Source organism: Oncorhynchus gorbuscha, linkage group LG15 (assembly GCF_021184085.1).
Source record: "Oncorhynchus gorbuscha isolate QuinsamMale2020 ecotype Even-year linkage group LG15, OgorEven_v1.0, whole genome shotgun sequence".
Lineage (NCBI taxonomy): Eukaryota > Metazoa > Chordata > Actinopteri > Salmoniformes > Salmonidae > Oncorhynchus > Oncorhynchus gorbuscha.
In genome coordinates this window covers 50,750,846-50,772,205 of record NC_060187.1, presented here as the reverse complement: position 1 = coordinate 50,772,205, position 21,360 = coordinate 50,750,846, and the positions used below count along the sequence as shown (strand labels likewise).

Here is a 21,360-nt window from a genome sequence, read left to right as displayed (position 1 = left end):
ATCACTCAGACATGGAAACCCAAAGTGAGAGATACTGGATAGGGCTGACTAATGCTGATCCTAGAACAGTTTGTAGGTGTGTAGGATTGACGGTTGTATGTTATTAAGGCACCTGCTGGTTGAGTTGGTTTTGGATATGCTTCTGGTTTGGTTCTGTTGTCTGGCAGATTACGGTGTTAGCTCTGTTTCCTCTCCTCTTCTCTGCCCTTCTCCTCTTTTCTGTCATCTTCCGTCCTTCTATCCTCTCCACCCTTCTCCCTTGCTGCTCTCCTCTCTGCTCCTTTTCTCTTCTCCCCTTTCCTGATAACTTCTCCTCTGAGCTGTGGAGGCCTGTGTGTGTGCAATCGTGTGCACGCTGGGCTGGGGTGTGGCGAGACAAGTGTGTGAACAAGGGGGCCCTGTGTCTCCTAATGATCTCCCACACCTGCGCATCTGCTTCCATTTTTAATTAACACTCCAAGGAGGTTTGTCAGGAGTAATCAAAAACATTGTCACTGACGGCAATGCAACTGCAGCCATGCAATGGCGGCAAAAACTCTATACACATCATAAACCACCAGGAACGGGTTGCTCCAACTTAAACAGACCAATTAATTGCCTCATTCTCATAAACAATAGAAAGAAGAAGAAAAAAAAACGGATAAAATACACTTTTTAATGACTTGATACGTGAGGATCTATATGTACCCTGAGAGAAAGAGACAGAGAGACTTGCTTTCGCAATGTAAACATGTTTTTTTCCTATGCCAATAAAGCCCATTGAATTGAATTGAGAGCGAAAAAAGAGAGGTGGCTTTTATGAAACAGAAGCAACATGTGGCGTGGAGGAGTGCTCCCAGAGAGTTCTTTCCCAGTCCCAGTCATCTCCTTACATGCATGCCCCTGTTATGTTCTTCAATACAGCAGCAGCAACATGGGCTTGGCTGATCTTCCCTTTTCATTTCACTAGGAGCAGGGGGAGCGGCAATAGGAGAGCAGGCAATAGGTTTAGCAGCCGAGGCGAGGCGACTCTGATTTACGACGGGAGGGTGACCTCTGGGGCCGTAACACAGTGATGGGTGAGTGGCTCTCAACGGTAAGCTACTGGCACTTGACAAAGTGCCTGAAGCAGAATGAATTTACTTCTCTTTTCCTCAATCATCAACAGCCACTGCCCTGACCCCCATCCTGACTGCTATAACAAGATCTCCCATCTCGGGAGGCTGAAAAATTTACTGTCACATCTACTTTTCAATGAGCTCAAGTGAGCACTTCTTTCACCTTCAGTGGAGCAGGTGCCTGGTAACCTGGTCGGCTGGCAGGCACGCACAAACACAATCCCCGCTATCCAATATACACACACCTTAACACTCTAGCAGTTTTTATTTTTCATCCACTGTATTTACCAGACCTATCGGTGTTTGCCTTCATCAACTTGATGACAGTGCCTGGAGGCGAGTTAAATTAAATAATCCCAAAATGTTTATATACCGCCGATGATTCTCCAACGCACATTGAAATGTACCCTTCCCCTCGTCTAGTCAGTGACCATACTGGGCTTGGAAATCGCAAGCTACTCTATGGTGGAATGTAATTAGGCCTAAATCTCAACCAGCACAAATATGAATTAATTTAATGTGATTTGACTGAGGTTTTCTGTTGTGTAGTGTTTCCTTATTATCACTATTGGTATAATCTTGACTAATGATATTCAACCAGTCAATCTTTTTCGCCCCACACAGTTTAGGACAATATTATCCCAGCGTGACAATAAAAGTCCCAAACAAATTACAACGAACACATAAAACGTTCGTAATTTCTCAAAATGTGGGTTCAAAATTTCGCTGCTCTCTGGTGAGTACATTGGGTCGTTGTCGGTTGCCACGTCGTCAGGCGAGACACAGTGTATTGTAATTGAAAATAAAGAAACCATTAAAAGGCATTCAATAAGCTACTGTGAAATTGATCAGTCAATAAAAGCTGTTCCCCAGGGGAAAGTGGCCATGCATGGAGAAGGAGGAGTGTCTCGCCTCAGGCAGGATGGAGAGAGAGATAGGGGGAAGAGGACAGGGATGGGGGGTGAGGAAGAGAAGGAGATGGGAGGAAAGACAGGGGAAGAGAGAGAGAGTGAGGAAGGGAGAGAGAGAGATATATAGATAGAGAGAGGAAGAAGGAGAGATGGTGTGAGTGAGACAGCTCAGACCTGATGCAGCAGTAACCATACAGACTCTGAGAGACACAAGACCATGTAACACAATGATTCATAACAGTGCACTATCATTAGTACCAGCTCATCACAGTACTCTACAATATACAATACACTAGAACACACCAAGCAGTATAACAATCAGAAAATGTAATGCATCACATTTTCAACACCACTAAGCCTGGACCAGGAAATGAAGCTTCAGAAGGAAACTCTGTTTGGTTCAAATATCCTGGTCTTGCTCTACATAATCTAAGAGTCATGGTAGATATCAAAAAGCAGCAAAAAATACAAGAACTGCAATGCTGCTGGATTTTTCACGCTCAACAGTTTCCCGTGTGCGTCAAGAAAGGGCATCAAACCAACTTGACACTACTGTGGGAAGCATTGGAATCAACACAGGCCAGCATCCCTAGTGGAACGCTTTCAACATCTTGTAGAGTCCATGCCCCGACGAAGTGAGGCTGTTGTGAGGGCGAAAGGGGAGGTGTTCTTAATGTTTTGTACACTCAGTGTATATAAAATAATGTTTTTTTTTTTTGGGGGGGGGGTTCAAGAACGCACAGGATTTATTGTTCGATAGTTTTATAAGGATTTTTTTTATATACATAAAAAAGGGGCAAAAAAATAAAATAACAAAAAGTCCCAACCGCTGCTTCTTTAACTTTCAATTCTCCTAAGCATCCGTGCTTCACAGCCCCTGGCTATTGCCTTTCTCAATCTGTCCCTGGAGAAGCAGGAGTTATGGTCCCTGTCGATTGAGGAGAAAGGGATGTTATTCCCCTGTCACCCTCAGTCGCTCCGCCATCCTCCCTGTTCTGATCTACGGTCCTGCTGCCCGGGGAAGAAGTGTCTTGATGCGCCATTGGTTTAGAGTGCTGTCACCTTGCCTCTATGCTATACCTGCACCCCCCCCCCATATCCCAGGGGCCTGTACAAGCAGCGGTGCCGGGCGGGACGTGAGAAGTCACCCCCAGGGGTGTGGTAAGGGAGTGGGGGACAACACAGGTCCCTGAGCAACGCCCTTGATTGGGAGCAAAAATAAGGTTGAAGATGAGGGAGACCTGGAGATTTTGGCCTCTGTTGAGCCTACAACTATTGTGCCTATGAACCAGAGTTATACTGTTAGCACTCACGCGGTGTGCCCTAGTAGGAAGTCCACTGTGGTCGGTTCATCCTGCACTATCACCTCAAACATAAATAACATGAGCATGTCTAATTCTGATAAGCTTCCCAGTAAAGCAATAAAAACAATCAAGCAACCAATAAGTGCTAAAAATATCCCACACTAACATATGTAGCCTAAGAAACAAGGTTCATGAAATCAATAACTTGACAGATGACATTCATGTTCTGACTATCTCTGAAACTCACTTAGATAATACCTTTGATGATACAGTGGTAGCAATACATGGTTATAACATCTACAAAAAAGACAGAAATGTCAATGTGGGTGGTGTTGCGGTGTATATTCAGAACCACATTCATGTAAAGCGTATAGATGATCTCATGTTAAAAAACAAGGAAGTATTATGGCTACAGGTTCATCTGCCTCACTTAAAGCCCATTATTGTGGGAAGCCGCTACAGACCACCAAGTGCTAACAATCAGTATCTGGATAACGTGTGAAATGCTTGATAATGTACGTGATATCAACAGAGGTACAGTTGAAGTCGGAAGTTTACATACACCTTAGCCAAACACATTTAAACTCAGTTTTTCACAATTCCTGACATTTAATCCTAGTAAAAATTCCCTATCTTAGGTCAGTTAGGATCACCACTTTATTTTAAGGTTGTGAAACGTCAGAATGATAGTAGAGAGAATGACTTATTTCAGCTTTTATTTCTTTCATCACATTCCCAGTAGATCAGAAGTTTACATACACTCAATTAGTATTTGGTAGCATTGCCTTTAAATTGTTTAAATTTAGGTCAAATGTTTCAGGCGGCCTTCCACAAGCTTCCCACAATAAGTTGGGTGAATTTTGGCCCATTCCTCCTGACAGAGCTGGTGTAACTGAGACAGGTTTGTAGGCCTCCTTGCTCGTACACGCCTTTTCTGTTCTGTCCACAGATTTTCGATAGGATTAAGGTCAGGGCGTTGTGATGGCCACTCCAATACCTTGAATTTGTTGTCCTTAAGCCATTTTGCCACAACTTTGGAAGTATGCTTGGAAGACCCATTTGCGACCATGCTTTAAATTCCTGACTAATGTCTTGAGATGTTGCGTCAATATATCCACATAATTGTCCATCCACATAATTGTCCTTCCTCACGATGCCATCTATTTTGTGATGTGCACCAGTCCCTCCTACAGCAAAGCACCCCCACAACATGATGTTGCCACCCCCATGCTTCACGGTTGGGATGGCGTTCTTCGGCTTGCAAGCCTCCCCCTTTATCCTCCAAAAATAACAAAGGTCATTGTGGCCAAACAGTTATATTTTTTGTTTCATCATACCAGAGGACATTTCTCCAAAAAGTATGATCTTTGTCCCTATATGCAGTTGCAAAACGTAGTATGGCTTTTTTTATAGCGGTTCTGGAGCAGTGGCTTCTTCCTTGCTGAGCGGCCTTTCAGGTTATGTGGATATAGATACTTTGTACCGGTTTCCTCCAGCATCTTCACAAGGTCCTTTGCTGTTGTCCTGGGATTGATTTGCACTTTTCGCACCAAAGTCAATTAGCCTATCATAAGCTTTTAAAACCACAACATAATTTTCTGGAATTTTCCAAGCTGTTTAAAGGCACAGTCAACTTAGTGTATGTAAACTTATGACCCACTGAAATTGTGATACAGTGAATTATAAGTGAATTAATCTGTCTGTAAACAAATGTTGGAAAAATGACTTGTGCCATGCACAAAGTAGATGTCCTAACCAACTTGCCAAAATTATAGTTTGTTAACAAGAAGTGGTTGAAAAACGGGTTTTAATTCCTCTGTTGATGATTTAAATAATATTTGCTGGTCTGTATGTGTGTAATGAGGTGTAACTACAGTAGCTGCTGCACTTGTCACAACCGATTCGAAAACGTACTGCAAATTAAGAAATCATGTGACTAAACTGAATAAAAGAAGATGAAACTACACTGTGAAACAAAGATTAATTATATAAAGACTAATAGTAAAAAGCTTTGGAGCACCGTAAATGAAATTTTGGGCAAAAAGGCAAACTCATTCATTGAATCAGATGGCTCATTCAGCACAAAACCCACTGATGTTGCCATCTACTGTAATGATTATTTCATTGTCAAGATTAGCAAACATGCCAGCAACAAACGCTGACACTACACATCCAAGTACGGTATAACTGAACAAATTATGGGAGACAAGCATTGTAATTTTGAAATCCGTAAAGTGAGTGTGGAAGAGGTGAAAAAAGTATTGTTGTCTATCAACAATGATAAGCCACCGGGTTCTGACAACTTGGATGGAAAATTACTGAGGATAATAGAGGACTATATTGAAACTCCTATTTGGCATATCTTCAATCTAAGCCTACTAGAAAGTGTGTGTCCTCAGGCCTGGAGGGAAGCAAAAGTCATTCTGCTATGCAAGAATAGTAAAGCCCCTTTACTGGCTCAAATAGCCAACCAATCAGCCTATTACCAACCCTTCCTAAACTTTTTTTTTAAAGTTGCTATTTTACATTGAATATACTGACAACAGACTTTTAGCACGCTTATAGGCAAGGATATTCAACAAGCACAGCACTTACACAAAATACTGATTATGAAAAGATTGTGGGGGCTGTTTTGTAAGACTTCAGGATGGCTTTCGACATTATCGATCATAGTCTGCTTCTGAAAAAAAAAAATGTGTTATGGCTTCACACCCCATGCTATATTGTGGATAAAGAGTTACCTGTCCAACAGAACACAGAGGGTGTTATTTAATGGAAGCCTCTCCAACATAATCCAGGTAAAAATCAGGAATTTCACTTCTTTAGGTCGAGGTTGGCTAGCTAGAGCGACATCTTGAGAAACAACTGGTCTGGTTGTAGTGGTGTATGTACAGTACACTCTTCTAATGTACTTTTTTTTTAGAGTGCATAATCTACAATGTACAATGTCCAGACATTGATTGTTAATGTACTGTGATTCAACAAAGTATTAAAGTTGTATGTGGTACTTTAGCAATAATAAGGCCTGAGGAGGCATGGTATATCGTGAATATAGTACAGTATATACCACAGCCAAGGGGTGTTGTTTGGCACAATATATGAGTGGAGACAGTTGTACCTTTAACTTATGGGCTCACAGAAACCACATCAAATCTGCTTTGAGGAAGCCAATGCCACACTGCACCTTGTGCCACCAATGACATCAATCAACACCAAATGCCCTAAAGGATTCATCCTTCTTTTGATAAACAACCATGTTAAAAGGATAGTTCACCCAAATTACAAAGTGGCACATTTGAAGACAGTATGAAGAAAGTATGGATTGCTGACATCTTACTGCATAGACTGCTAACAGAGTACAGAAACCAATATGTTATTGTGTAATTTGGGTGAAATATCCCTTTTAGGCCACTTACGGCAAACCCTCCAGAGACCCTCCAGGGCCCAATCCACAGTTAGTCTGGGTCTCACTGGATGACGGAAGAAATGAATAAATAGATAAACAGATGAATAGCAAAGAGAAGGAATGGGAGTCTATGCTGGTTGGCCATCCATCATATATCCCATTACCACACAGTGGGAGCAGTATGTATTATGGAGTCAGCCTCCTAAGAAGATACAAATTCAACTTTTCCCTCCAATTTGTTATAGCTTTCAACTCGCCGTTGTTGTTTCTTTGAATTATGAATAGATTTCTGTCCTCGACTTTGCTCAAGCAAGCCGTATGCGGAACGAGTAGGAAAACACATTTGGAACCCGGCAAGCTTTGAAACAGTCGAGTGCATATGCATAAACATTCACACTTAAAGCGCCCTAAGAGCGACAACACACGTTCAATATTTCAGCTTTTCCTTTGTTCATTGACTGTGTGTGTCTGATAAATATGAAGTGCCAGAGCATGAGCGCAAGAACATGTGGGTGCCAGAGTTAAAGTTTACCTCAGAATGAATTACAGATTTCACATAATACGGCCCCAGGCGAAAAGGAAATTAAGAATATGGAATTCCTAAATTGAAATCTCAAAACTTAATTTCTTCCCCCAAACTGGTTACGTAAACATATGACTCTAGGTCAGAGATCCTGCATGTGCCATTCAGAGAAAAGAGGGAGCGGAGAAGAGAGTGAGAAGAGACAGAGAGAGGAAAAGACGGGAGAGATAGCGAGCGAGACAAGAGCGAGATGAGAGAGAAAGCGAAACACAGAAGAGAGAGAGAGATGTAGAAAGACAGAGTGAGAAGAAGGAAGGAATGTAAATACACAGCAAACCAATAGCACATTTTGGCCCCAGCAGTTTGTTTGGGTATTTAGACTGTAGGCTACAATCAAGTCCTCAAAGCCTCAGTCCAAATGACAAGGCCCTGATACAGCGGCACAGATCCACTAAACAAAGGCTGAGCAAGCTAAAGCTCAACGCATACAACCTTCAAGGTCACCCCCAGTTATTTGTCAATCATTGTGGATGGGAGAAAAATGAATAAAGATGCATAAATGGCTTGAATAAAGAGAGGGCAGGAGGAAAGAAGGAAAGGACGAGAAAAAGGGAAGTGATTTTTGCATTGGCTGAACTTCTGGGGCCTGTTTTGTTTGACCAGATGTAGAATTAGTACACATCACTTTGCATCAGCGAGATGTAAACCATAAAGCCACCATGGAGAGTACACCTCCCTCTCGCCGCACCAGGGTTTGCTGGTGTCTGTAATTCTGCTCGTGCAATTATCGATGGGATGCCAATCCCCAATGTAAAGACTCGTTCCTTAAGAAAATAGGAGCATATACCTGGATAGATGTGCCCAGCTGTTTTTCCAACTGGAATCAGTAATTGAAAACAGAGCGTTTCTGTTTTTACACGGATAAACGCGGAAAAGCGTCAATGACGTTTCAAGTCGTCGTCTTTCAAGAGCTACAGTATAAATCAAATTAGTAAAACCTGACTAATAAAAATTGGTAGTCCACTTCAATACACTCTCTTATTTCTGTGATAGGGTGACTTCCACAAACTAACCTTGCTGGAACACAGCAGACAAAACAGAAAACAGGCTAAATCAATACAGTGGATTAAGAATCACGATGCTATGTTATGGCTAGCTGGAAACGATAACTTTACCCCGTTACTGCCGCTATTCAATCAAAACCAGTATATGGAAATTCCCACAGTGAGGCAGAAAAACAGCGAGAGAGCGCTCTGGTGTTCCTTTTAGCTTCACAACATCAATATTGTGCAAATGGTCACACAAACAGACATTTCCCAGATACCTCTACATGCAGCTTTTGATTGAACAAGGTGAAAGAGGACTAAAAAGGTGTACTACAGATGAGTTCGAAGGAGAGAAGGTGATGCTGTCATTGTCTCTGGGGCGTTTTGGGAGGCCCCAGATCCTGTGGCGTGTCAATGAATCAGGCTAAACGTGTGTGACAAGCAGCGGGCCAGGAGGGAGGGAATGAAAGAGGGATGGAGGAAGAAAAGTAATCCCCCCCATCCCCATGCACCACATTGGTGTTGGTGGGGAGCTCTGGGGGTAATCTGCGGCTGCATGCGATAGAGAGACGAGCCCCTTTATTTAGACGCAATGGTAGGCCCCTAATTGCAGCTGATGCTGAGAAACACATGTTAAGAGGGGGGCGAGTCAGATGTTAGCAGTACAACCATATGGTTTCTCCTTCACCTACAGGAGATGGGCCTGTACCCAGAGACGACAGACAGCACAAGGGATCAGATCATGGCAGGCTGCGCACTGACAACTTGACTTAGGGTGAGTCCCAAATGGCCCCCTACACACAATATAGTGTACTACTTTTTACTAGAGTGCTATGTGGAAAGAATCCTGGCATGCTGCGCGCGCACTGACAACTTAAGTTGCATACCCAAATGGCACCCTATTCCCTATATAGTGCACTACTTTTGACCAGAGACCTATTGGCCCTGGTTAACAGTATTACACTATATAGGAAATAGGGGGCCATTAGGGAAGCTTACCATTTACTTACTTTATTTGATGTATTATTGGCCAGGGACAACGCACAAATCTTCAATATTTCTGTAGAAAGGAATTCACTTTTGTTTCATCACTTTCACAGTTGTTATTTTGGGTTTTTATAGTTGCTCTAAGAAACACTGACTTTCAGTAAGTCCATTAAAATAAGGGGGAGCTGAAACGACAACATTGAGTATTATAAGTCAAACAGCTTTCCAAAAATTTTGTGCACAAATAAAAAGGGGAACAACAGATGCTAAAAGGAGAAAATCTGACTATTAGAACCCTTGTTAATATTGACTTAACACTATTATTTTACAAAAACATTTTCTATTAGCACTTATAGAATTATATTATATTTCTAAGTTGTTTGTGAAAGCCCTGAAACATGTCAACAGTACCTCTCTGTACGAGATTTTTTTAAATTACTTGTTAAACAAAATCTCTTTCTCTGAGCAACTGTATTAGTATAATTTTTATTTATTTAAATTTAGCATACAATATAGCTCAGTATTCGTTAAATTTTTTTCAAGGATGTCAACAATTACGTGAGGATAACAACACAGCCTTTTTCTAAAATGTTTTATGGGATTGGAAGACACGTTGGGAGGATCTTAGACTATTCCTTCAAATAGAATCTTTCCAGATCCTTGATATCCTTCGTCTGCACTTGTGGACTGCACTTTTCAGTTCAAACCCCAGGTTTTGAATGGGGTTCAAGTCCAGAGACTGAGACTTTTATTTTGTGATCAATTGATTTTGATTAGTTCTTTGGGTTATTGTCTTACTGGAAGATCCACTTGTGTCAGCCTCCTGGTAGAGCCCAAGCAGGTTTTTGGATAAAATGTCTTGGTATTGGGTAATGTTCATTCTGTTAAATAGAGTTATAGAGCGCCACACTTTACACTTCCTTAGAGCTCAGCGCATACGTACTATATGCACAATACAACAACACCCACAGACAATGCACACAATCAACCTCATCTCTCCTCACTCGCTCTCTATCTATCTCTCTTTTCATTCATTAAACTCCATCCTTCATCACCATGTCTATTTCTCTCCCTCTCTCTATGTCCTCCTCACACTATCTAGTTCCACTGCTCCCTTGGCAGTCAGGGGGGTGCCCTACCCACTACCCGCCGACGATTAAATAAAGTGGCCCGGTATTAAAAACAAATATTCAATCATTGCTCATGTTGCGTTGGATTATGGGCGGGCTCGTCAAGACGATTAGTTAGAGTGGTTGTGCGAGCGCTGAGGCTCCGCTGAGCTTTACATATGCAAACAGTAGAGTAAAGCAGAGCAGTAGAGTACAATGCTAGCGCAAAGCTCACTAGATGCTCAATCATGCAGAGCGGAGCACATTGATATGGGAGGTGGTGCCGCACAAGAAATTAGCTGGATAATAACGGCTGACAATCAATATTTATGTTTGTGCTTCACAAATAATTAAATAAAATTGGCCTCGGCTGTGTTTTGTGGGCCCCCTCGCTTGCTGTAATTGATGGACAAGTCACATAATACTGTAAGTTGCATGGGCTCACCGTGTGCGATAATAGTTTAGACATTTGTTAACATCTCTATTAGTGAGGATCTCTTCTCTGTGGCATATAAATAAGCTGATTAAACAGCATTACACAGGTGCACCTGTGGACAATAAAAGGCCACTCTAAAATATGCAGTTTTGTCACAACACAATGCAACAGATGTGTCAAGTTGAGGGAGCGTGCAATTGGCATGCTGACTGCAAGAATGGCCACCAGAGCTGATGCCAGAAAATGTTCATTTCTCTACCATAAGCTGCCTCCAACGTCGTTTTAGAGAATTTGGCAGTAATTCCAACTGGCCTCACAACCAGAGACCACGTGTATAGTGTCGTGCGGTGAGCGGTTTGCTGTGACAAGAGTGCTGTTGGTGTTATGGTAAGAGCTGGAATACGCCACGGATAACAAACAATTGCATTTTATCGATGGCAATTTCAATGCAAAGAAATACTATGAGATCCTGAGGCCCATTGTAAGGTCCATTTAAAAAAGAAAATCTGTGACCAACAGATGCATATCTGTATTCCCAGCCATGTGAAATCAATAGATTAGGGCCTAATGAATTTATTTAAATTGACTGATTTCCTCATATGAACGGTAACTCAGTAAAAACCTTTAAAATTGTTGCATGTGGCATTTATATTTTTGTTTAGTATAACTACACCCAGTCACGACAAAGGTATAGGCATCCTTCCTAACTCAGTTGCCGGAGAGGAAGGAAACTGCTGAGGCATTCTAGAAAACTGAGGACGAATCAACATTGTAGTTACTCCACAATACTAACCGAATTGACAGAGGGGAAAAAGGAAGCCTGTATAGAATATAAAGATTCCAAAACATGCATCATGTTAGCAACAAGGCACTAAATTAACACAGCAAAAAGTGTGGCAAAGCAATTCACTTTTTGTCCTCAATACAAAGTAGTATTTTTGGGGCGAATCAAATACAATGCATTACTGAGTACCACTCCATATTTTCACGTGTAATGGTGGCTGTATCATGTTATGGGTGTGTTTGAAATCATTAAGGACTGGGGCATAATCCTAGAGGAAAACCTGGTTCACTCTGCTTTCCACCAGACACTGGAAGATGAATTCACCTTAACTTAAAACACAATATCCTACTAGCCTAGTGGTTAGACTGGTGGGCCAGTAACCGAAAGGTTGCTGGATCGAATCGCTGAGCAGACAAGGTAAAAAAAAAAATCTGTCGTTCTGCCCCTGAACAAGGCAGTTGGCCTACCGGGGAACAGTGGGTTATCATTGAAAATAAGACTTGCCTAGTTAAATAAAGGTTCAAATTCAAAATAAAAACACATGGCCAAATCTACACTTGAGTTGCTTACAAAGACAGTGTATCTAGGCACAAGGCGAGACCCAAATGCAGACAAAGGGTGCAGGAGGCAGATGGTTGGAGTCTTACAATGTTTATTAATTCAAACGGGTAGTCAAGAGAATGGTCGTGGACAGGATCCATGGATCCGGAAGACATGCTGCGCCATAAGCTGGGCCGTCTCCTTGGCTGAAGGTAGTTTGGGAAGAGGGATGAAATGGCAAAGTCCAGAGATATATAAGACCAGGGACGATGAGGAACCAGTAGTGGCTGCAGGAGGCCAGAAGGAGCTTGCCATGGAGTCTTGTTTTGAGCACACACAGTGCATGCAGTGACGAAGGCAGAGACGTCAGGGACCAGTGGGCCACCAGAAGCGTTGTCGAAGGAAGGCTAGTGTACAACGGGACGCTGGATGACAGGTCAGCCTGGAGGAATGAGCCTATTCCAGGACCCGGGACAAACAGACGGTTAGCCGGACCCCTTCAGGTCCAGGTTGGGAGTGTTGCGCCTCACGAACCAGGTCTTCAATACCCCAATCCACAGTGGCAGCAAGGCATGAGGTAGGGAGAATGGTTTTGGAAGTCGAGGGTGTGGCAGAGGAACTATATAGGCGGGAGAGAGCATCAGGGTTCACATTTTTAGACCCAGTATGGTAGGAAATTGTAAAAGTTGAATCTGGTAAAACAGGAGGGCACACCGGGCCTGCCTTGAGTTGAAGCGCTTGGCTGAATGGAGATATTCCAAGTTTTTATGGTCGGTCCAGACCAGGAATGGCTGTTCTGCTCCTTCCAGCCAGTGCCTCCACTCCTCCAACACCATATTTACCGCCAGGAGTTCTCGGTTGCCAACATCATAGTTCCTCTCAGCAGGATTGAGATGATGGGACAAGAAGGCACAGGGATGAAGCTTCTGGTCCTGGGCAGATCGCTGGGTCAGGATGACCTCCACTCCAACATCCGAAGCATCCACTTCCACCACAAATTGGCGCGAGGGGTCCGGATGGATGAGTGCTGTTGTGAACCGATACTTCAGGTCCACAAAGGCTTTGTCGATAGCTGGAGACCATTTGAACGGTACCTTGGGGGAGGTGAGTGCCGAGAGGGGTGCCGCCAGGGTGCTGTAATCCCGAATGAAACGACGGTAGAAGTATGCAAACGCAAGAAACTGTTGCAACTGCACCCTGTACGTTGGTTGAGGCCAATCCACCACTGTTTTCACCTTTCCAGGATCCATCTAAACATTGCCCTCAGCAATGACATACCCCAGTAAGGTGATTGTAGAGCGGTGGAAATCACACTTCTCTGCTTTCACAAACAATAGGTTCTCCAGGAGGCGCTGAAGGACCTGTCTGACGTGGAGTACATGTTCTTGGGCAGATTGGGGAAAAAAACAGGATGTCGTCCAGGTAGAGGAACACAAACCGGTTTAGCATGTCCCGAAGCACATCATTGACCAAAGCCTGGAAGACAGCGGTGAGTTGGTGAGTCCAAATGGCATGACCTGACACTCATAATGTCCACTGGCTGTGTTGAACTCATCCCCCTCGCGTATCCGAACCAGGTGATAGGCAATCCATATGTCCAACTTGGAAAACATGGTAGCCCCCTGGAGAGGTTCAAATGCCGAGGGGGGGGGTAGGGGGTAACGATTTGACCGTGATATCGTTAAGTCCCTGGTAGTCAATGCATGGGCGCAGGGTCTTGTCCTCCACAAAGAAAAACTATGCTCCGGCAGGAGATGCAGAAGGACAGACGGCCCCAGTGGCCAGAGACTCCTCTATGTACTCCTCCATAGCCTTGGTCTCTGGTCCGGACAGAGAATACAGCCGACCCGAGGTGGCGTAGTGCCTGGGAGAAGATCAATGGCACAATCATAAGGATGGTGCAGGGCAAGGGAAGTAGCACGTGCCTTACTGAACACTTCCAGGAGGTCATGGTATTCAGTAGGAAAAGCAGAAACATCCACAGTCTTGCTAACATCCTGAGGAGGATGACTTGGGGAAGGCTGTGCTGCTTGAAGGCAGTGGGAATGGCAAAAAGGACTCCAACCCAGGATGCAGCGTGTGGTCCAGTCAATCACAGGATTGTGTTTTGTAGCCTGGAAAATCCCAAAACAACCGGAACATAGGGAGATGCAATGAGGAGGAACTGTATGGTCTCACTGCGGTTACCAGAAACCCGTAATTGAACGGGCACAGTACTATGGGTGACTTCCCATATAGAGTGGACGTCCAGTGCCCTAGCATCCATGGGCACAGAGAGAGGCTGAGCGGGAATACCAAGCGCCGATGCTATCGTGGCATCCATAAGACATTCATCAGCCCCATAGTCAATGAGCACTCGGAGAGACTTAGATTGGTCGCCCCACAGCACAAGAGCAAAAAGGAGTGTGCGGGTGATGGGAATTAGAGAACTCCCAGTCTGACTCACCATAGTACTGGTACCCGAGACAAGGGTTTCCTAATAGGGCAGGTAGCTATAAAATGTCCTGCCCCTCCACAGTACAGACAACTGTTATTATTCATCTTCCGTGAGCACTCCCAAACTGATAGCCTAGTTCGTCCCAACTGCATAGGCTCAGGAATATCCAAATCACCCGTCGTAGATTCACGAGAGAGCTCGGGGGACATCAACTCCTCTCGGAAGAGCTGCCTTCCCTCGGAAACATCCGGATTCCATAGGAGGTGAACGCACCATATCGGGAGCACGAGTGTGCCCGAGACCAGACCTCCTCTCACTTGCGTTCCCTTAGGTGTCCTTCAATTTGAATGGCTAAGGCGATAAGAGAGTCGAGGTCCACCGGCAGTTCCCGAGCAGCTAGCTCACCCTTTACCTCCTCAGATAATCTGTGCAGAAAAGTACCAACGTGCGAAAGTCCACCGCGTAGTCTGCCACACTACGGAGTTTTGACGTAAGTCAAGCAGTTTTCTGGCCGCCTTTCTCCTTTAAACCGGAGACTCAAACTCACCTCTGCCATTAATTCCTCCAAATGACCGCAAATGGCAGATTGTTGCTCCCAAACTGCTGTAGCCCAGGAGACCGCCCTTCCCAACATTCGATCGGTCTGAAGAAAACGAAGATGGCTGTAGCTCAAAAATAAGCGAGCACAGAGAAAGAAAATCCTGGCAGGTACCAGGATTCCCCGAATATCGCTCTGGAGGAGGTACGCAGGGTTCACAGGGAGTCGGGATAGGCTGTACAAACTCACCACTGATAGGGAAAAAATTACTGGATGATTGGGGTTTTTCAGAGGTGGTAGACAGTCTGAGATAACGCCCCGATTTGCTCCATAATAGCCTTTAACCCATGGTCGTGGGTACAAAGTTCAGAAACAGGAAAGGGTAAAAACCGGGAGGACTAGAAAAAGGAGAATGCAAAAAGCAGGAGAATGGTGGAAAATGCTGGTTGACTTGGAAACATACAAGACGAACTGGCACAGAGAGACAGGAAACACAGGGATAAATACACTGGGGAAAATAAGCGACACCTGGAGGGGGTGGAGACAATCACAAGGACAGGTGAAACAGATCATGGCGTGACACAGTGAATGTTCCAAAGTGGCCTCGTTACAGTTTTGACTTACAACAACCAATTTGACAGAGCTTGAAGAATTTTCTCAAGAACAAAGGGAAAATGTTGCACAATCCAGGAGTGGACAAATTTACCCAGAAAGACTCACAGCTGTAATCAGTGCAAAAAATACTTCTACAAAGTATTGATTCAAATTCAGTACCAGTCAAACATTCAGACACACCTACTAATTTTCCTTAGTTTTTACTATTTTCTATATTGTAGAATAATAGTGAAGACATCAAAACTATGAAATAACACATATGTAGTCACAAAAAAAGTGTTAAACAAATCAAAATATATTTTATATTTCAGATTCTTCAAAGTAGCCACATTTTGCCTTGATGACAGCTTTGCACACTCTTGGCATTCTCTCAACCAGCTTCATGCGGTAGTCACCTAGAATGCATCTCAATTAATAGGTGTGCCTAGTTAAAAGTTCATTTGTGGAATATCTTTCTTTCTTAATACGTTTGAGCCAATCAGTTGAGTTGTGGCAAGGTAGGTGTGGTATACAGAAGATAGCCCTATTTGGTAAAAGACCAAGTCCACATTATGGCAAGAACAGCTCAAATAAGCAAAGAGAAACGACAGTCCATCATTACTTTAAGACATAAAGGTCAGTCAATAAGGAAAATGTCTTTAAGTGCAGTCCATCAAATGCTATGATGAAACTGGATCTCATGAGGACCACCACAGGAAAGGAAGACCCAGAGTTACTTCTGCTGTAGAGGATAAGTTCATTAGAGTTAACATCACCTCAGATTGCAGCCCAAATAAATGCTTCACAAAGTTCAGGTAACAGACACATCTCAACATCAACTGTTCAGAGGATACTGAATCAGGCCTTAATGGTCAAATTGCTGCAAAGAAACCACTACTAAAGGACAACAATAAGAAGAAGAGACTTGTTTGGGTCAAGAAACACAAGCAATGGACATTAGACTGGAGGAAATCTGTCCTTTGGTCTGACGAGTCCAAATATGAGATTTTTGTCTCCAACTGCCATGTCTTTGTAGGGTGAACGGATTATCTCTGCATATGTGATTACCACCGTGAAGTATGGAGGATGAGATGTGATGGTGCTTTGCTGGTGACACTGTCAGTGATTTATTTAGAATTCAAGGCACACTCAACCAGCATAGCTACAACAGGATTCTGCAGCGATACGCCATCCCATCCAGTTTGCGCTTAGTGGGACTATCATTTGTTTTTCAACAGGACATTGACCCAAAACACTCCTCCAGGCTGGTTAAGGGCTATTTGACCAAGGAGAGTGATGGGAGTGCTACATCAGATGACCTGGCCTCCACAATCATCCGACCTCAACCCAATTGAGATGGTTTGGGATGAGTTGGACCGCAGAGTGAACGATAAGCAGCCAATAAGTGCTCAGCATATGTGGGAACTCCTTCAAGACTATTGGAAAACAATTCCTCATGAAGCTGGTTGCCAAGAGACATCAAGTCAAAGGGTGGCTACTTTGAAGAAAATCAAATATCAAATATATTTTGATTTGTTTAATACTTTTTTGGTTACTACATGATTCCATATATGTTATTTCATCGTGTTGATGTCTTCACTATTAATCTACAACATAGAAAATAGCAAAAATAAAGAAAAACCCTTTAAGGTGTGTCCAAACTTTTGACTGGAATTTGTATGTAAATGCGATATTTCTGTATTTCAGTTTGGTCTGCTCTAATTATGTTTGTAACCAGTTTATAGTAGCAATGAGGCACCTCAGGGGTTTGTGATATATGACCAATATAACACGGCTCAGGGCTGTGTCCTAGCACTCCGTGTTGCGTCGTGCATAAGAACAGGTCTTAGCCATGGTATATTGGCCATATACCACATCCCCTCGGGCCTTATTGCTTAAATATAACATAGAAATGCCTCATGAGCTTAGTTAGACTGTTTTTCTCTGTCAGAACCCCAAATATGAGCTAATTTTACTCCATTGTGTGTAAACAATGTATAGCTACAAAACATGGTTAAAACATCATTTTGATCTCATGGATGGTCAGTCCTTGAACCCATCCCTCACCAGTTTACCAAAAAAGTGTCAGGCTGAGCAGTTGTTTGAATACCAGATTGCAGCTTTAAAGAAATGAGAAGATATAGCATCTTGACTCTGTATTTGAGTCACTTACTAAGGAGATGCCACCATCCTTTTTTCACTGCTTTGAAACTTTCCTCTGCTGTGTGTGTCTGTCTGTGTTGTGTTTGTGTGTGTATAGGTGTGTGTGCATGTGCGTAAATGCTTTGTGTGTGCACGCGTGCATATGTGATTGCGTGCATGCATGGCTGTGTTGTGTGTTATCATGTGTGTTTTCCTCCCCTTCAATTACATTGACTCCACTCAGTGATACACGGGTCAGGGAACTGCATTAAAGCTGTTCAGTCTGTGCAGTCTGGACAGTGTTTGAGTCCTTCAGAGGATATCACGTCTGGGTTCACTCTCTGTGCCAAGCACCGCTCCTCGTTCACAACCTAATGCATCGCAGATTCGCTGTTCAATCAAAGCCAATACGCAGGTTTCCGCAGTAAGACTAGGATGAGCTTGTTCTCAAGGGCTGATGGTTGGAATAAATGTGAGGTTGAATTGACATGTTATGTCATATAAAAACACTTTTTTTGTTGATTAAATGACTCCAAACTCGTGTTGCGCCAAGATCCGGTTTCAGGTTTCGATTGAATAAAGTTCCATATTTCTCAGTCCTAATTACATAGGCTACTCAAAATCCTCTAAAGAGGAACTATTATTGGTTTAGAAAAATCAGCAAAGGTTATTTGTTTTATTTTTTGTTCCTGAATTTCATGATTGCCTCTCGAAGTTGTACAACATTTGAGTAATATGCTTATTTTTTATGTCATTTACAAAAAGGAGGACAAGAGCACTGTCCTTCTTTTCAGAATTTACTTAGACAGTTGGAAGGTAGGCAGGGTACAGGTTGTAGAGGGGAAAACAGCAAGAAAGTACAGACTGGGTTGAGATTCGTACCAATGCCACCGTGGGCAATATGTCCATGGGAGTCTGCACGACTACAAACTACACTTGGCCTCACTCCCACACAGGGTAATATGTTTTTGAAGTGAAGAACGAGTGTCTAAATATTTTTGGGACGATTTAGATTATTTTCGTGAAAAGCTGGAGCATATTCTTTTAGCTGTCTTTCCCCCCCTTTCATTCAGCTCTCAGACCATGGTACGCAATATACAGCCTGAGATCTCATTTTCAGAGTGAAATGCAGCATTCAGGATGAGGGTCAGCATTGAGGGAGGAAGTCATCGATTCACCTCTGTAGGTAGTATTGTCATCGGAACTGTGGGTGAGGGAGCTTGTGGCTCACCTCTGTTGGCGTTCTCCTCCACAAGGCCTGGGGTGTGGGGGTAGGTAGGGTTAGGGAGTGGGCTGGGCTGGCCGGAGCAGGTCTTGTGTGTGGGGCTGCTGGCGGGCCGGGAGCTGGTCAATGAGCTGGAGGGTCTGGAGCTGGCACAGTTCTGGAGGGGCACAGGGAGAAGAGTAAGGAGTCAATCATTACAGTGAGGGAAAAAAGTATTTGATCCCCTGCTGATTTTGTAAGTTTGCCCACTGACAAAGAAATGATCAGTCTATAATTTTACTGGTAGGTTTATTTGAACAGTGAGAGACAGAATAACAACAACAAAAATCCAGAAAAATGCATGTCAAAACTGTTATAAATTGCAAAACATGACTTAGTACTTGGTGGCAAAACCCTTGTTGGCAATCACAGAGGTCAGATGTTTCTTGTTGTTGGCCACCAGGTTTGCACACATCTCAGGAGGAATTTTGTTCCACTCCTCTTTGTAGATCTTCTACAAGTCATTAAATTTTCGAGGCTGACATTTGGCAACTTGAACCTTCAGCTCCCTCCACAGATTTTTTATGGGATTAAGGACTGGCTAGGCCACTCCAGGACCTTAATGTGCTTCTTCTTGAGCCACTCCTTTGTTGCCTTGGCCGTGTGTTTTGGGTCATTGTCATGCTGGATCATTCAGATGTTCATTGGCAAACTTCAGACGGGCATGTATATGTGCTTTCTTGAGCAGGGGGACCTCGCGGGTGAATAAAAACCATCAAACAAAAATAATATTTATATTTTAAGCAAAAAAATAACAAAATGTGTGCTGAAAATAACTAGAATAAATGTATTAACAAAACATTTAAAAATAAAATAATATTCAAGGGAAATAATATTTCATCCTTTTGAAAGCATTCAGTTGATCAAATATCTTGTTTTCGAGCTTGATTCTTAGAGGAGGGGAGTGCAGCGAACAGACAAAAGGTCTATGGGCTTTAGAATGGAAAGCTGTCCTAGCCGACAACCTGACATTACTTTATCCTTCTGCTCCTTGTAATTCTCCTACTGACCTGGATGGAAACCTTACAAACTATAAACAAACCCATTTAAGAAAGAAGACCATGTGCAGACCAGTTGACCACCCAGTTAAAATGGTGAACTCCATGGCATTGTGCATGCAATCAAAGTGTTTTGTGGCAAGTGCACTCTCTATCCATCTCTATGGGCGACACATTTCACAATTTGAACAAATTTAAAACAGGGAATATCTCTAAGAGACCAAAATAAACTCCAATCATTGAATCCCATTTGTTTGCACAGCAATTAAACAGACTTCAGAGGGCATCAGGGCACTTCCATGGGCTCGGCCTCTTGTATTACATATGTCTGTCATGAAGGAATGCCTAGCATCACAGATCTCTGAACAAACTCTCAAAGTTATGCCTGCCGCTCCTTTTACAACCCCTACTCAATGTAGATCTCCAGGAAACACACACGCACCCACACTGTTCGCCCCCGGCTTCCTATATCTTGTCAAAACTTGAATTAAGAAGACTTCCAATATCGATATTTCAGTGCTGTCACAGCCACGGAACTCCAAGTATTGAAAAGGGGTTGTTTTTTATTTGGGTAGTGCAACTGACAGCTTTATTTCACAAAGCAATCTGGCAGTGTGTGTACAAGTGTGGGGTCATGAGGGTCACCAGGCAGTTGGTATCAAGCAGGCAGGCAACATTGGTCTAGAGCTTGTGTATAAATTAACTTGAAGGGGGGACTCCCGGAGGTCTAAAAGGGCTGTTTGCACAACCTACTGCATTGTGGGGCTGCTGAACAGCGGTCAATAGGATTATTCAATTAACAATGACAGAATGTCATTAGATGTAATGATCGGGGGTCATTTTTTCCTTCGCTGCACTATACCTATGCTGACATGAATGTGGCGCCGGATCATTTAAGAGATGTGAACAACAACGCTGCGCTGTATATCCTCTTTTTTATTTATTTTTATTTCAATATTTGCTTTGATGTGCATTCTGAGAAATCTATGGACTAATGGCCATTTAGAAAACAGAGCTGAAACGAACAGCGTGCTTCATTCCAGTGTATCTGGTTATGCGTCACACAATCATTTTACATCAACCTTATGAAACATTCATAAAAAGCCTTTTAGATAAAAACTATTTTTTATGTCTCATTTATCTTCTGAAGTACCATATGCAGTAACGGTATGCTGCAAAGAACTGTATTCGTACCTTCCACCAGAGACGATACTGAATCCTATATTTTACAACTGGGGAGATAT

General features: G+C 43.1%; 1 protein-coding gene across 5 annotated transcripts in view; it reads right to left on the bottom strand.

Annotated features, from left to right (window-relative positions):
- LOC123997463 (adhesion G-protein coupled receptor D2) overlaps nucleotides 1-21,360 on the bottom strand; it is a 161,632-nt gene that overhangs the window by 49,586 nt on the left and 90,686 nt on the right. For all 5 annotated transcript variants that reach the window (XM_046301730.1, XM_046301733.1, XM_046301734.1 and 2 more), the window contains one exon: nucleotides 19,086-19,236. In XM_046301730.1, coding sequence (XP_046157686.1) covers nucleotides 19,086-19,236 — 151 coding nt within the window. The remainder of the gene's footprint in view (nucleotides 1-19,085; nucleotides 19,237-21,360) is intronic.